General features: G+C 36.4%; 1 protein-coding gene across 1 annotated transcript in view; it reads left to right on the forward strand.

Moving 5' to 3' along the window:
• The window catches only part of LOC104493394 (dystonin-like), a gene marked incomplete at its 5' end in the record, with an annotated part of 44,813 nt that overhangs the window by 26,918 nt on the left and 3,639 nt on the right, over nt 1-14,256 (forward strand). The window contains 10 exons of the mRNA XM_010136063.1: nt 112-258; nt 427-642; nt 825-971; nt 1,917-2,150; nt 3,557-3,709; nt 5,739-5,972; nt 6,251-6,532; nt 8,193-8,738; nt 11,097-11,273; nt 13,831-13,954. Coding sequence (XP_010134365.1) covers nt 112-258; nt 427-642; nt 825-971; nt 1,917-2,150; nt 3,557-3,709; nt 5,739-5,972; nt 6,251-6,532; nt 8,193-8,738; nt 11,097-11,273; nt 13,831-13,954 — 2,260 coding nt within the window. The remainder of the gene's footprint in view (nt 1-111; nt 259-426; nt 643-824; nt 972-1,916; nt 2,151-3,556; nt 3,710-5,738; nt 5,973-6,250; nt 6,533-8,192; nt 8,739-11,096; nt 11,274-13,830; nt 13,955-14,256) is intronic.

Genomic DNA, 14,256 nt, shown 5'->3' on the forward strand with positions numbered 1-14,256 from the left:
AATTAAATTGTAAATTTAGAATAAATTATAATTAAAACAAGGGCTTTTGCTGCTGCTTTTCAAGTGTGTCAGTTTGGGAAACCTTTTCTTATTGTTGAAACTCATTTTCAGGTCAATGGAGTACAGCAGTGTTTAAAGTTAACAGAGAAAATGAGAGGACATTTGGCAGTGCTTCAAGACATGAGAAGCCACCTAGATAACCAGCAGCCTATTAGTAACAACCTGGAAATACTAAAAGATGAACTGGAACAACTGGAGGTAAGTAAAGTGTTCTGTAAGCTTGTACTTCAGTGATGGGTGCTAGGAAAAGCCCTTAGATAAAAAAAAAAAAAATTCAAATATAATTAAAGTAATTCAGATTTAAATGTGTTATTTAAATTTTTCTTGCTTAGAAGCTTAATGCATTTTATATATATTCTCTTGTAGTCATTCGAATCAGGACTGGCTACCTTTGCAATTATCCTAAAAAAGGACATGAGGCTGACAGAAGAGTTTTTGAAGTTTTGTCACAGGGATATTCCTGAAGAGAAACTTGAAGAGCTAAAGATAAGCTATGACTATTTGCAGGAAGCATTTTTGGTGGTCCATAATACATCTTCGAAACGAGCAAAACAAATAGTCTGTGCTGTTGATTTGGAAATGGTATGTTTTAAACAGTGTGCTTTTTTACATTGGTTTTCTTCAAGGTAATTTAGTTAAAAAGAAGGAATTTGATTTTGCTTTATTTTGTTGTATCTCAATGTAAAAATACATGTATGAATCTAATATGGTAGAAAATGTGACTAGACTCCAAGCATAAATAAATCTACAACTTCTCTTTCTAGTCTAAGCTTGCAGTATTACACCAGCAACTTTTAAGCAAACTGCAGCGATTTGCAGACTGGATCACAGAAAACAGTGAAGTCCTGAATGGCTTCATAGTGAACACTAATGGTACAGAAGAGATGAAGAAAAGCTTACAGCTATTTAAAGTAAGTATTCTTTGTGGAAGGTGTTGGTGCTTTGGACAAATGTCGCTACTTCTTATTATGAATTATTAACTAGCTTTTGTATACCTGCACGTTAACCTCTGTTGCTTAAACAGATGGCGAGAACTAATTACATAAGAAGACAACTACTTGATCATCTTTTTATCTGGAAAAAAATTTGATAGAGTTTGCTGAATTGAGAAAGCTCTTGATTCTGCTTACATTTGTTGCAATAAATCTGACACTTTTTTGAAATCTATCTTATTGTACAAATATTTCAGTTATTAAAATTAGATCTTTTTGCATAAGGTTCAGGATCTTTACTAAATTACCTTCCAAATCTATTCTGTGTAAGAACAGAAGATGAGGAAAGATAAAAAGCGTCTTCATTACACACTCAGTGAAATAAAAATCAGATCCAATTTTTAGTAAAGTTCATACACCTCTGCATGTAAGAATGATAAAAATGCCATTATTCTACTCTCATTTAATAGACTTCATTACATATGATAATGTCATAGGGACTGCAGCTGTGCTTCCAGCACACTGCTGGAAATGGGGCTTCTCTTTGTGAAGAATAGGAATGCTTTCAGGTGAATATTCTAACATTTCAGACCTGGAACCTAGAAATGCTAAACCTAACCTACCATAAATCTTCCAGAGTTGAAGGTCAGCCAGTTTTCAGACATCCGTAAGAGAAAAGAAATAGAGATGTTTGAAGTCATCTTATCTACTACTTGGACAATGGAATGTCCGTGGAGCAAACCATACACAAACCCAAATGCCCTATCTGAATCATTCTGAAATCTGAATGATTCTGACACAGAGTTTGATTTACTCTTGCTAAACTGTCTCCAAAAAGCATTTTGGAACAGGGTAGTGATCCTTGTGTTTTATTTGTACCGAATTTGATTTCCTTGCTTGTCATTTCCTTCTCTTCATTTACAGAACAGTGCTGCAGACCTCGTCTGTAAAAAAATGCAACTGGAATCCACTGCATTTGATGTTCAGTTCTTCATTTCTGAACACGCTCAAGATCTTTCTCCTAATCAGAGCAAACAGCTGCTGAGGCTCTTAAATACCACCCAGAAATCTTTTCAGGAAGTACAGGAGGCAGTAACATCTCAAGTGGAAAGTTTAGAGGCTCGGTTACAGGCAGCGCAAGAGCTGGGTGATCAGAAGGTTTGCCTTTCTGTGTAAACGTGCTGAGTGCTTCTGTCCATGGATGAGAAATTTAATACCAGCATGCAATATTAAGTGTATTCCTATCTTCTCAGTTTTCACTACAGATACATTCATAGTTCTTACAGAGATGGTATTGGTCAAGTTTGGTGAATTGTCATTTTTGTCTTTCCTTAGTACAGCCACAGAAAAGCATATTAGATTATGGGCAGACACAGTTCTGGGCATTAGGATCTGTATAGCCTGAGGTGACCGGGTCTGCTCTTTCTAGCAGTAAGAGAAATTTACTTGAGGTTTCTCACTGGTGTTGTTTGTTTAGTAGCCATATGAGCAATTAAACAAAGCGGTGAACTCTTGCAGCTGCGGCTGTATTGATCAGTGAATTCACTATCACACCATTGCTCATCACTTCTGTCCTGCTGAACATTTTCTTTTCCTTTATTTGCCAGATTGTTGGTTTATGTGATCGTTTTTTCCAAGTCTTTATAGCCAAAGAACCAGATTTGTTTAAATCCTTGCTACCATGGCTTGTTTTGACTGAGGAAGGTTAGAGGGACAAACATGAGTAAATGAGCTAAGATGTTTGTAATTCTGGGTATGGGCACTGGGAAAGCTAGGAGTCAAGTTGGGATAATTACCTTTCCATCTGGCATGGCTGCAGTTGGCAAGCACAAGCAGCCTTTCTAGAGTCAAAGGAGGTTGATCAGATGCTGGAGTGTAACTGCATCTCCTCTTCTTTCACAAGTGCTTTATTACAGCTCAGAATCACCACTTCAGCCTCCAGTTCATGCATTATGAAAGGTGTTTTAGCATTCTGAAGACTTTTGTATTATTTTCCCATTCTAAGAACATTTGTTTCCGCCATACTTTTTGGAAGAAATATGAAATTGAGTAAAGGGAAGTCACAGATAACTTTTCTAGGACTTAGTAACAGTAATGAGCTTGCATGTTTTGTACATTTCTACTGCTTAAAAAGGCAATGTTTTCTAGTCAGGTAACATATTATGCATATCAACAAGATCTAACTCACAATCACAACTAACCTCTGTTTTGATATCCTTTTCCAGAATTAATAGTGTTTATCACAGGTTTCAAGCAATTGAGAGACTGGATTTTCACTCCTGTCATTTGGAGATTTCATCCTTCACATATTTGCATGGCCAGACTTCTACTGGGCAATTCCATCAAACATGGTCTCTTTTACTTACAACAGATTTGAGGTTTATCCATAACTTCTGTATGTTCATCTTGCTCTTTGTACCACTGCTATCATGTTTACAGCATACTTTTAAAATGATTGCTTTGCAATATTAATGTTCAAAGGTAATTCCTGTTAGAGTGTCTCTTAGTTACTGAAGTGAGGACATACTTGGTTTATTGTTCAATTGTACTTGCCTCTAATATAGGATGTGGCTGAACGGCAGCACGAATGTAAAGAGAAACTGCAGGAAATCTGTGACTTGCTTACACAGACTGAAAATCGACTCATTGGACAGCAAGAGTCTCTTGTTTTTGGAGACAGCAAGGCTGAGCTAGAACAATACCAGACCAAACAGGAGGTATGCACAATTCTAGTCAAATAAGTTAAAGAATGAGTGCAGAATAATTCCTTTGTTGAATAACAAGACTTGTCATGCCAGAGGAGAGTAAAAGATTTGTTTGACCTACCAAAAGTAAAGGCTTAATGGTGTGCATTGAAACTGCTGCCCATGAATACGCTTTGGTATGTGTCAGTGGGAGAAAAGAAATTTTAGAACTAGGAGACACTAGAACAGGGAGTATGTAGTAGACATTTCAAGGATTAGTCTTGGAGCAGGAGCGAAGTTTGTTATATCTTATCTTAAGATTGTTCTCATTGGATATGATAAAATCATGCTTGTTTATTATGCTAAAATAGTGTAGTCAGCTTTTTAACTGGTAGATTATTCCTCTTAATAGTATTTTGAAGAATTTTGCTGCAAGACTTTCTCTTATTCATTCTCTTACCCATTGCCTCACTCTTGGTTTGATTTGAATTGTTTTTTCTAGTGCTGCTGGCAATCTCCTTGGTGTCCTGTGTAACAGCTTTTTCACTTTGTTTGCTTTCCTGTTGTGATCTTGCTTTTCAGCTGTATCCTGTTGTCTATGAGCTTGTACTCTGTCCTGACTATTTGAGTCCATGATAAAGGACTGAAGGACTTGGTACTCTTCTTCTTCCTCCTTTCTTAGCGATGGTTTGCTATACTGTGGAGCCCCAAATCAGGTTTATAAATCTGTAAGGGCAGAAATTTCCTTATTCATCTTGCCTTGATATACTTCCCTGGAAAGTAACACATCTAGTTTGTTGAACTTCTCCTTATAGGAGTTGGAAAGTTATGGACACCCCTGGCATACCTGTTAATATCACTTACCTATCTTAGGGATTTATGGCCTAAATGGGGTAGCTGTGGTAGTCAAGAACTGATATAGCAGATGCTTCTTTTTTTTTCCATCAGGTGTTTGTGACTGCCTAGCAGACTAGTGGTCATTTGCTGACTCATTTCTTGTAGGCACCAGTGTACAAGGGTGTCTCAGGAGGGGAATGGGGGCTTAAAGGTCTTCTATAGATCAAGTCAGAGCTCTCATTGTCAGTGAGCTCTTTGAAAGAGAGCAGAGATCTTTGTCAGAGAAGGAGAATCTTGTCTTGATACAGTGTCCCCAGGAAAATCTTCCTAACATACTTGTAGGTGTTAAAACAAGCTGCAGTTTTAGCTGCCAAACTGTTTTCCATAGTTTCTGCAAAATCTGTAGTCTAGAATGAGAATCAAATATTTTGTCTTGTAGCTTCAAGAGTGTTAACACTGCATATAAAGTCTTCATTATTTCAGTAACTGGGTGAATGTATTCAACAATGCAAATATTATTATAATTAAAGCTCATTTCGAATAACTGGGAGGTAGTTTTTTTTTTTTTTAATCTGACTCTATCATAGGACTAAGCAAACTGCTTGGGGTAAACTGAAAATAAGCATCTGTCCTGTAGGAAATGCAGTGGACATAAATATTCTTTGGAGATTGAAATATGTATGATGCAATTAAATAAAAGAGTGCTTATGGCATTTCTGGCCTGAATAAAATGGGAGAACTTCCACCTGGGAAAGATGACTCCAGGTTTTTGACTTCTAATCACTCCCCCTTATTTTTTGCAGCTTTCTGTAAGGATAGCAATGGAATGGAATTTGTCAGGAGAGTCATCTTCTAACTACAGCGTAGCAGATTTACTTCATCTCTTGATATCTAAAAAATAAGATATATTTTCTTCACTGTACATGGAAATACAGTATGAGGGCTGCTAAACAAAGGAAAAAACTGGCCTCAGTCTGAATAGGGAGCATAAGCCAACAGATTTGCAGTTTAAAAGGACAGATTGAGCTGCAGCAACATTGTCAGATCTTGTATTGATTTTATTTCTTTACTAAATTGCAGGCCGTATTAATGTATCATGTGCTCTCCCCAGTTAGAAAGCACCAGTGTGGTGCTTTCCCCTAGAATAGGGAGAGTTCCAGTAAAGTTAATTGGAAAGATCTGGTGAATAATTTACTTTTTTTTTTTTTCTTTCCTTTCTCAAAAGGAGATACAAAAAGACATGAGAATGAGTGCTCAGACACTGGCAGAGATTGTGAAGAATACTGAAACCTTCCTGAAAGAGAGTGGAGAAAAGTTGTCACAAGAAGACAAGACTATTCTTGAACAAAAACTGAATGAAGCGAAGACAAAGTGTTTGCTCCTTAGCCAGAAGGCAGAAGAGTCCAAGAAAGAACTGGATAAAGCTATGACAACAGCAATTAAGCAGGAAACAGAAAAGGTTTTTAGGCACCCATTTCATACCTTTCAAACTTTTTACACATCTTATGGGATTAGTCTTGCAACTTATTATTGATATGCTGTGGAGGGATTAAAATCATATTTCATTTTGATGACTAATACACTGATTGCTGGTTTATTTTCTTTGTAAAATAAACAGCTACATATGTGTCAATCAAATTTTGTTTAATATTAATGTATTTTAAATGGTCTGTTTGCATATGATATTTTTGTAGTGCTTAAAAATTTCTAAACTGAAACTGTGAAATTACAATGTAGGTTGCAGCCATAGAACAGCTGGAAGAAAGTAAAAATACAATAGAAAATCTCTTGGATTGGTTATCAAATGTGGATAAAGAAGCGGAGCACGGCCGTAAATTTAAGCAGGTGATAGAACAGAATGGAACACACTTTGAAGAGGGAGATGTGAAGGCTTTGGATGGAGAGGAGGATGATGTCAATGGTAATCTGCTGGAAATTCAGCAAGACTTTGAAACTCAGGTCGATGGACTAGTAAAAAGCACAGAAGATAATCTGAACCAGCAGTATCAGAAAGTCAAGGTACTGTTACTGGGTTTATTCAACATTAAGTGCTAAACATGTCCTTGTTCAACATGAGTAAATTTCATCTCATCCTTTCTTTGGAACAGGCACTAGTAACTTCGTGGTAAACAATGGTAGCAATTTCAGTAGTTAAAAATGTATTGCAGATTTGTCACTTTTTTTGTTGTTGCTATGGTTGTTTCCTGGTTTCCACAAGGTAAATGTTAATAATCCTGTTGGTGAGACTGTTAATTTATTATAGTGAGAAATTAATGCAGGTAAGTAAAATGCAAAAAGCAGCAACATAAATTCATAACCTTTGTGTGACTTCTTTGAAAATCTTTCTAAAACCCAAATGATTCTACCCCCTGCAATTCCCTGTGAACACTGATTACCAATAGCTGCAAGTAATAGTTTGCTAAAATTACAGCCTTCATTGCCTTAACATGTGGACAAAGCACTCTTTGCAGGCTTCAGAAGGTTGAGTTACATAAAACCACTGCACAGAACTTTAAAAATAGATTTTCCAGGAAAAATAATTGGAATCTTTTAAAATAAAGCTCAGTTTTATGGCTTTTGTTGACTTAGTTGAGCAGCAAGAACTTGTAGGTGTGGTCTGATGGACATACTGATGAAAATGTGCTTGTAGCTGATACTATTTTGGATTTCCTTTCTTCTTAAAAAAAAATACAACCTAATAAAATAAGATCATTAGGGTTTTGTATACATAATGTTTTTACTTCCACTTTTTTGACAGTTCTTCTCTGCATTGCCTTTTGGACTCATGGAAGAAAAGCATACCAGTCTATTTTACATAGCTATCTTACATGGGAAGAGACTTTCAAGAATGGAGAATTTTTAAAAAAAAATATTTTGAAATAAATTTTTTTATTTGTCATACAATTCTAATTCCTATGAATTAACTGTTTTTTTACTAAATTGAAACAATTTACATGCGTAAAAAATATGTCTCAGTTTTTAATGTCAAAATAACCTGGTTTATGATGAACTATATTTGTTGCGAATCACTGCTCTTGAAATTGAAAAGCAAAATTTAGAAAATTGGGTAGTAAAGTTTGTTCACTCAACAGAAGAAGAAAGTATCTGTATTCTTTTCAGTGATTGATGCTTTCACTTGGTACCTACAATATATGTAACAGGAAGTGGAGCAGTTTTGACTTAGGAAGTTGCCTACCTTTGAATGCTTTATTTGATAAATCCTATTTGAGACAGAGAATTAGGAAAATTTTGATTACATTAAGCAGGCTACCCTGAAAGTTAAGTAATAAACAAATAGCTTTTATTAGGAAAAAAGATTAAAGAGATTGATAGTGTCTTGGTTTTGTATACAGAGTTGTCTTTTAGAAGTACAGGGGAAAGTGTTTGTGTGATATGTATATATCCTAGTATGTTCCAGTGATATTTGAAGATCCCATTTGGTCATGGCCTGTATATCTGGCTAAAATTACCATTGTGATGTTCTATAAAATTCTGAAACTGGACAGATATATGATGACCAGGGTTCATGCTTCTACTTAAATTACTCACAAAATGCTTTTTTAATAAATAATACGAAATTTGGAAAAGCTTTTAATAATGGACTTTAGTTTTATTCATCATTTTTAAGGAACCGCTGGAGGCGGTGCTGGTCATAACATGTTCTCTTTTTTTCTCACAGGCTCAACATGAGAAAATTATTTCACAGCAGCAGGCTGTCATAGTAGCAACTCAGTCTGCTCAGGCACTGCTTGAAAAACAAGGGCACTACCTTTCCCCTGAAGAAAAAGACAAGATGCAAAGGAACATGAAAGAGCTGAAGGCTCAGTATGAGACTGCTTTAGCTGAATCAGAACGGAAAATGAAATTGACTCGTTCTCTGAGAGAAGAACTGGAGAAATTTGATGCTGACTATAGTGAATTTGAAACCTGGCTGCAGCAGGCAGAACAAGAACTTGGCAATTTAGAAGCAGGTGCTTCTGACTTCAGTGGTATTATGGTTAAACTGAAAAGGCAAAAGAGTTTTTCAGAAGATGTTATATCTCACAAAGGTGATTTACGGTATATTACAATTTCTGGACAAAGAGTTTTAGATGCTGCAAGGTCATGTAGTAAAAGAGATGGTGTGAAGGTTGACAAAGATGGTATTGATACTTCAGCTACATATACTGACGTGCAAAATAAACTGGACAGTGCTTCAGAACGTTTCAAATCTCTCTATACTAAGGTAAGTTTTATTTATACTGAGTTGGAAAGACTATTATAATTGATTTGACAGTTTATATAAAAGTGGGTTAGCTGATGAAACAAATACTGTGGGAAGTTGTGAATTCTTTGTTTATCTTAAAGTTGGATAATGGAACTAGATGCTTTTCTAGAAGATTGGCTTTAGTTGTCAGACTGTTTAAGGTCTGGAATGGATGAAATTCTCTACCTATAAGGGAGAAATAAGACCAGATTTTGTCATTATTTAAGGCTAGAAAGAACAAAATCCCTCAGTTTATGACAGTACAGAATATCTGAGAAACATTTTGGGTTGGAAAGAAATTGTAATGCTTTTAGATGGATGATGTTTCCTTATGTTCCTTGCAATACTTCCTACAACTGCTTATTTTAATAATCAAAACTTAATTTGATTTGTATCCTGAAATAGTTTGTCCCAATGTGACCTTTGTTGTCAGCTCTAGGCATGCAAGAGCGTAGTGATTTGAGGATAGCCATTCTTCTCCACTGCTCTACCAACTAAACATTTTATCCTTAACAGTCTGAGATTAGTTTGTAGCTACTGGGAAACTAGCTGTGCAAAATCCTTAATGTCCCTTAGAGAGGGAGATAATCCAGCTCTCTGTGCCAGTTTTACGTATGTCTGGTAGCAGTAGACGAACATCACCAACTGATCTCCCATGCCAGCCTTCCAGGAGTTTTCAAAAAAACCAACAAAGTGCTGTTCGGTATTGATAATATGCTAGAATGGTAAACTTTCAAGATAATCATTAATCGAACCATTTAAGAGACTTTTGCTGTCACTAACTTTTGACTGTGCCATTTCACGATTTTCTAAGAACATAGGTTCAGACTCCTTAGTAGAACTTCAGAGTCCACTGATACAGTGTTGGTCTGCACCAATTGCCATCTTTGTCAGCGAGTTTTCATATCTTCAGTATTTTCTTGCTCAGACAGAAAATGTAGACATGGATTTCATTGCTTGATTACAAAAACAGCGTAAAGCCCGTTCTCTCAAACAGTTTGCAAAGATGACTCTCCATTTATAGAAGCTCATTTTTTTTTCCTGCTTTACTTATATGAACAGTGAAGCTAAAAGCTTGTATTAACACATTTGATTTTTTCCAGTTGATTTACTGGATTGGTTTGTGTGTGAATATAAAGATTTAATCGCAAAATTTTCAGAGAACTTTTTCTTATATGAAAATTCAATGCCAGCGGCTTGATTTGTGGTCTCAGATTTGTCAGTTTGCCAAATTCTGTCCTTTCCATATATACATTTAGCACAGACATACTGGACATGCTTTAAATATTTGACCATAAACATGCAGAGCAAATCAGACTTTTCTTATTAAATCAAGTCTTGAAAGACAAACTTTTAAAAGATCTTCCAGAATTTGTGAGATCTTCCAAGTTATAAATGGGCTTGTAGTAACCATTTTGCCTTTTGTAAAAGCTTCTTGCTTATAATAAACGTTTATATTGCTTTTATTTTATATGTATTTGCATACACGCACATGACTTGATAGGCTTAGCTGTTGAAGGAGTCTTAAAGTCAGCTCTTAGTTAACTGGTTATGTAAATGAGTGCATTCTGTGTTTGCCCACCAGATGGAGACCAAGTGCCATCTGTAAATATTGAAATACGGTGTATGGAAGGTTTGGAATATAAATATTTAAGGTGACTGTTAATATGACTGGATACAATCAGATTTTGCTTGTGAAGCCATCTCTAAAAAGTCCAAAAGAGTTCCAGTGACCTTTTTATATGATGATTCACTGTTACCTGTTTTGGGGCATGCTCACATTTAGGACTAATAGAAGCTTGGTCAGATGACATTCTTAAGTGACCAAAACAAAGCATATGTGCAATACCGAGCCATATCGCTTTGGATTTGATATGCAGATAAGATATTTATGAAAGTAATACTTTGCTGTCTATATTTTAATGAACATACATGTATCTTCTGGTGTTTGGGGGTTTTTTTGTTGTTGTTGTTTAAATTGCCAGCTTCCACTGGCTACATTTTTGGTGTCAGAGTGCTGATAAAGAATCTTTATGTTGATGGATCAAAAAGTATTCCTAAAGCTTTTCCTATTCCTTTACAATGGGTAAGATTCCAGTTCCCCCCCTGTATCAGTGAACTGATCCTAAATAACTGCTGAGAAGCACAAACTGGGAAGCCCTGCATAGCCTATCTTGCTGTTGTGTCTTAGTTCAGAAATCAATTAGAGAGTGGAATGATGACAGGAAGAAAATTACGCAGTATTTCAGGAAGGAAAGTATGACATTGAGATTGGTAAAAAATGCAGCACAGAGTTTAATGCCTGAGTATTTGCTTGTTTGTTTTCCACTCTTTTAGTGTAGCTTTGTTGGAAATAACCTTAAAGACCTGGTGGATAAATACCAGCATTATGAAGATGCCTCATCTGGACTTCTCTCAGGTCTCCAGGCCTCTGAAATATCCGTGAACAAACAACTATTAGAGCCAATTGCAGTGGATCCCAAAAATCTCCAAAGACAACTAGAAGAAACCAAGGTGAAAAACTTCAAAAAGCAGAATTACTTTTCCCCAAAAAAGGAGATGCTTTTTTTCTGAAAAATGGGATAATCTGCAACTTTTATAGTTCTGAAATTTGGCTGTCCAGAGTGTTACCTGAAAAGCAGGGTGGAAAAAATGAGGGACCAAGATGCCATTAGCAGAGTAGGGCTTGGCACTGAGTTCCTAACAGAGAAGAGCATTTGGTGGGTTTTGTCTGTGACTCTTGCTTTTTTTCTGTCCACATTTGTATTTTACTGCATTATGGAAGGGATCATACTGGATAAGCAGAGAGATGAGACTAGACTCTTCACCTGCTTCAGCTGTATCCCGTACTACGTGTCCTGCAGGGTAAATACAGCATAACTTGCATTGTACAAAACACCAGTATTTTGGTGGGGTTTTTGAGAATTTTTTTTTTCCACTGAGGGAATAACTCACAACTTTATGTATAATCCTATTAGAGGCAAAACAGGTTAGTGATGAAGCTTGTGAAGGTAAAACTCCAGTTAGTTGCATAAAATGTAGGTTCAGGAACCCAAGTGTGAGGTGAGTTATATGAAGTTTCATACAGTCTGTCATCTTTGAACTGACTCTTAAATTGTCATAAACACATTCAATCGTTTACTATAGTTAAAATGCAAGGTCACTTATTTTTTGTTGAGCAAGGCTTGGTCAGGCGCTTCCTCACTGTTTTGTCTGAGCTACCTGAAGTATCAGTACAGGTCTGATATGTTTACTGTTGACAAATGATCAACAAGAGTCAGTGAGATATCCAGGAGTCAGTGACTCTTGGAAACTACGTGCTTTAACCATTTCCTTACATCAGCCTGAGCAGTAGTTACCTTTACTATGTGGTGTCTTTTAAATCTGCCACTGGAATTGTCCAACACTTTGGTGCATGACACATCAAAGGAAACGAATCACAGCAATGTTGTAAGACAACAAAATTAAAAGTGTAGATTTTTAACTCCTAACAGTGGAACAATTTAGGTACGTTTGTGCTTCCAAGCACTAAAAAACTAGGAATAACACCAATTACAATTTGAAGCTTCATTTAAACCTTTTGTTCCTTATGCCAAAATGAATTATATCCTGTATAATGCCAATTTTCATGCAAGTAATACAAAAGGAGTGAGTACTGGGGTTCTTTTATGAAACGCTTACATGGATTACTTCCCCCACAAAAGAACACTCAATGAATTCGAGCTGGGAAAAAGGGAGAGGGTACAATGTGTCAAAAGATTCAAAGGAAGAGGAGAAACAGGAGCCTGAAGAATGAAAGCCAATTAATGAAAGCAAGACAAAGAGTGTTTTTAAGAAGTCAGGTGTTGCAAGTTAAAGCTGTCCTTTGTAGCCAACACATGCAGCTGATAATCCAGCTACACACAGACCTTGGCAGCATGGTGGAGTCTAATCTTTTTGTGGGGATTAACTGTCCTTCAGAAAATTCTTCAGTGCCTCTGGCATCAGCTTGCTTGCTTTCTGTCAGCTTACAAAATTTTCTGGTACGTCTTTTTTTCTTTCTTTTTTTTTTTCCCATTTGCACAAGTATGGTGTATTTCTCCAGTGTAAGGAAAATTCCTCTTCAGGTCTGTCTAGGTTTTATTGTGTCAAGTGGGTCAGCAAGACATGCTGTGTTCTGCCATACTGTTGTGCTCTGGGCACCAGTGGTGAATGCACTGATATGACTTCTTTGTCCTGGCAGGGCAGATGGGATTACTTTTTGAGTCTTGTGTTCCTTGAGTTAGTGTGTATCAAAACATAAATGAGAAGTCCCTTCATTGTGGAGACTTGTTTAAAGTTCAAGTGAATCAAAACAAAGATGCATTATGTATATAGAAGGACAGAAGCCTGAAATAATTTAAAGACTGTTCATACTTATGTACTTTTATATAAAGGAGAGAGAAAGCCACTTTCAGAAAGTTGATTCAGCCTTCCTGTCTTTCTCTGTTAACTCTGGAGCAAGCTGGGGCTGGGCTAGTCTCTAAACCTGTGTTGCTTGGTTAGATAAACAAACCTAGGCAGAATTCAGTGACATTGGCCTCAGGAGGTTCTAAACTGTGAAGGCAATCATCTCGTTTAAAGCTGTTCCTGATTTTGCCATGATATCAGCCTTTGTCAGTACAACTGATGGTGAATATGTAACTGCTGACTGATGATGACTGTATGTTTTTTCTCCCTGAATTGTTCTCTGATGCTGAGTTGAAAAATATGTTTATTTTTTCTTCTGGATAGTATATGAGTCTGTACAAGTGGTCTTTAAAAAAACAGCATCAGAAGACACATTTTGAAGTTATAGGCAAGAAATTACTTGAGACAGAGAAGTACTGTAAAACAGAAGGTAAAAAAGATGGTGAATATAAACTAAAGCAAGAGCCAGAAGGTCAACAGCAGTCGTAGCCACTGGTGAAGCTTTTTTCTTAAGAAGAGGTCACAAATTGAGTTAGTTTATTCTCAGCACTAAGTTAAGTTGTATGGCATATCTTATGCCTTGAATGTGTAACTGTTAACTGTATTAAAAAGCATAATAGTTGATAGTTGTGGGATTTTACAGGTTCTTCAGGGACAAGTGTCTAACCACCAAATTGCTGTAGAAAAACTGAAAAAAGCTGCTGAAGTGTTATTGGATACAAGGGGAGAGTTGGCACCGGACAAAGATGAGATTCAGAAAACACTGGGTAAAATGTTTACTTTTCTTAATACTTTTTATCACTCGTGTCTGCGTGCCCACCTAGCTGCTATCTTGCTCCCCTTGCCCAACAGGATGCGGGTAGAAAATAAGATGGAAAAGCCCATGGGTTGAGATAAAGACAGAGAGGTTACTTACCACTTACTGTTATGGGCAAAACAAACTTGACTTGGGGAAAACTAAATTTCATTCATTGCCAAATAAAACAGGATTTGATAGTGAGAAAAAAATACAAATTAAAGCAACGTCGTCTTCCCACCCTGCCTTTTTTTTTTTTTTTTTTTTGGGGGT

The sequence above is a fragment of the Buceros rhinoceros genome, unplaced genomic scaffold, assembly GCF_000710305.1.
Source record: "Buceros rhinoceros silvestris isolate BGI_N320 unplaced genomic scaffold, ASM71030v1 scaffold26625, whole genome shotgun sequence".
Lineage (NCBI taxonomy): Eukaryota > Metazoa > Chordata > Aves > Bucerotiformes > Bucerotidae > Buceros > Buceros rhinoceros.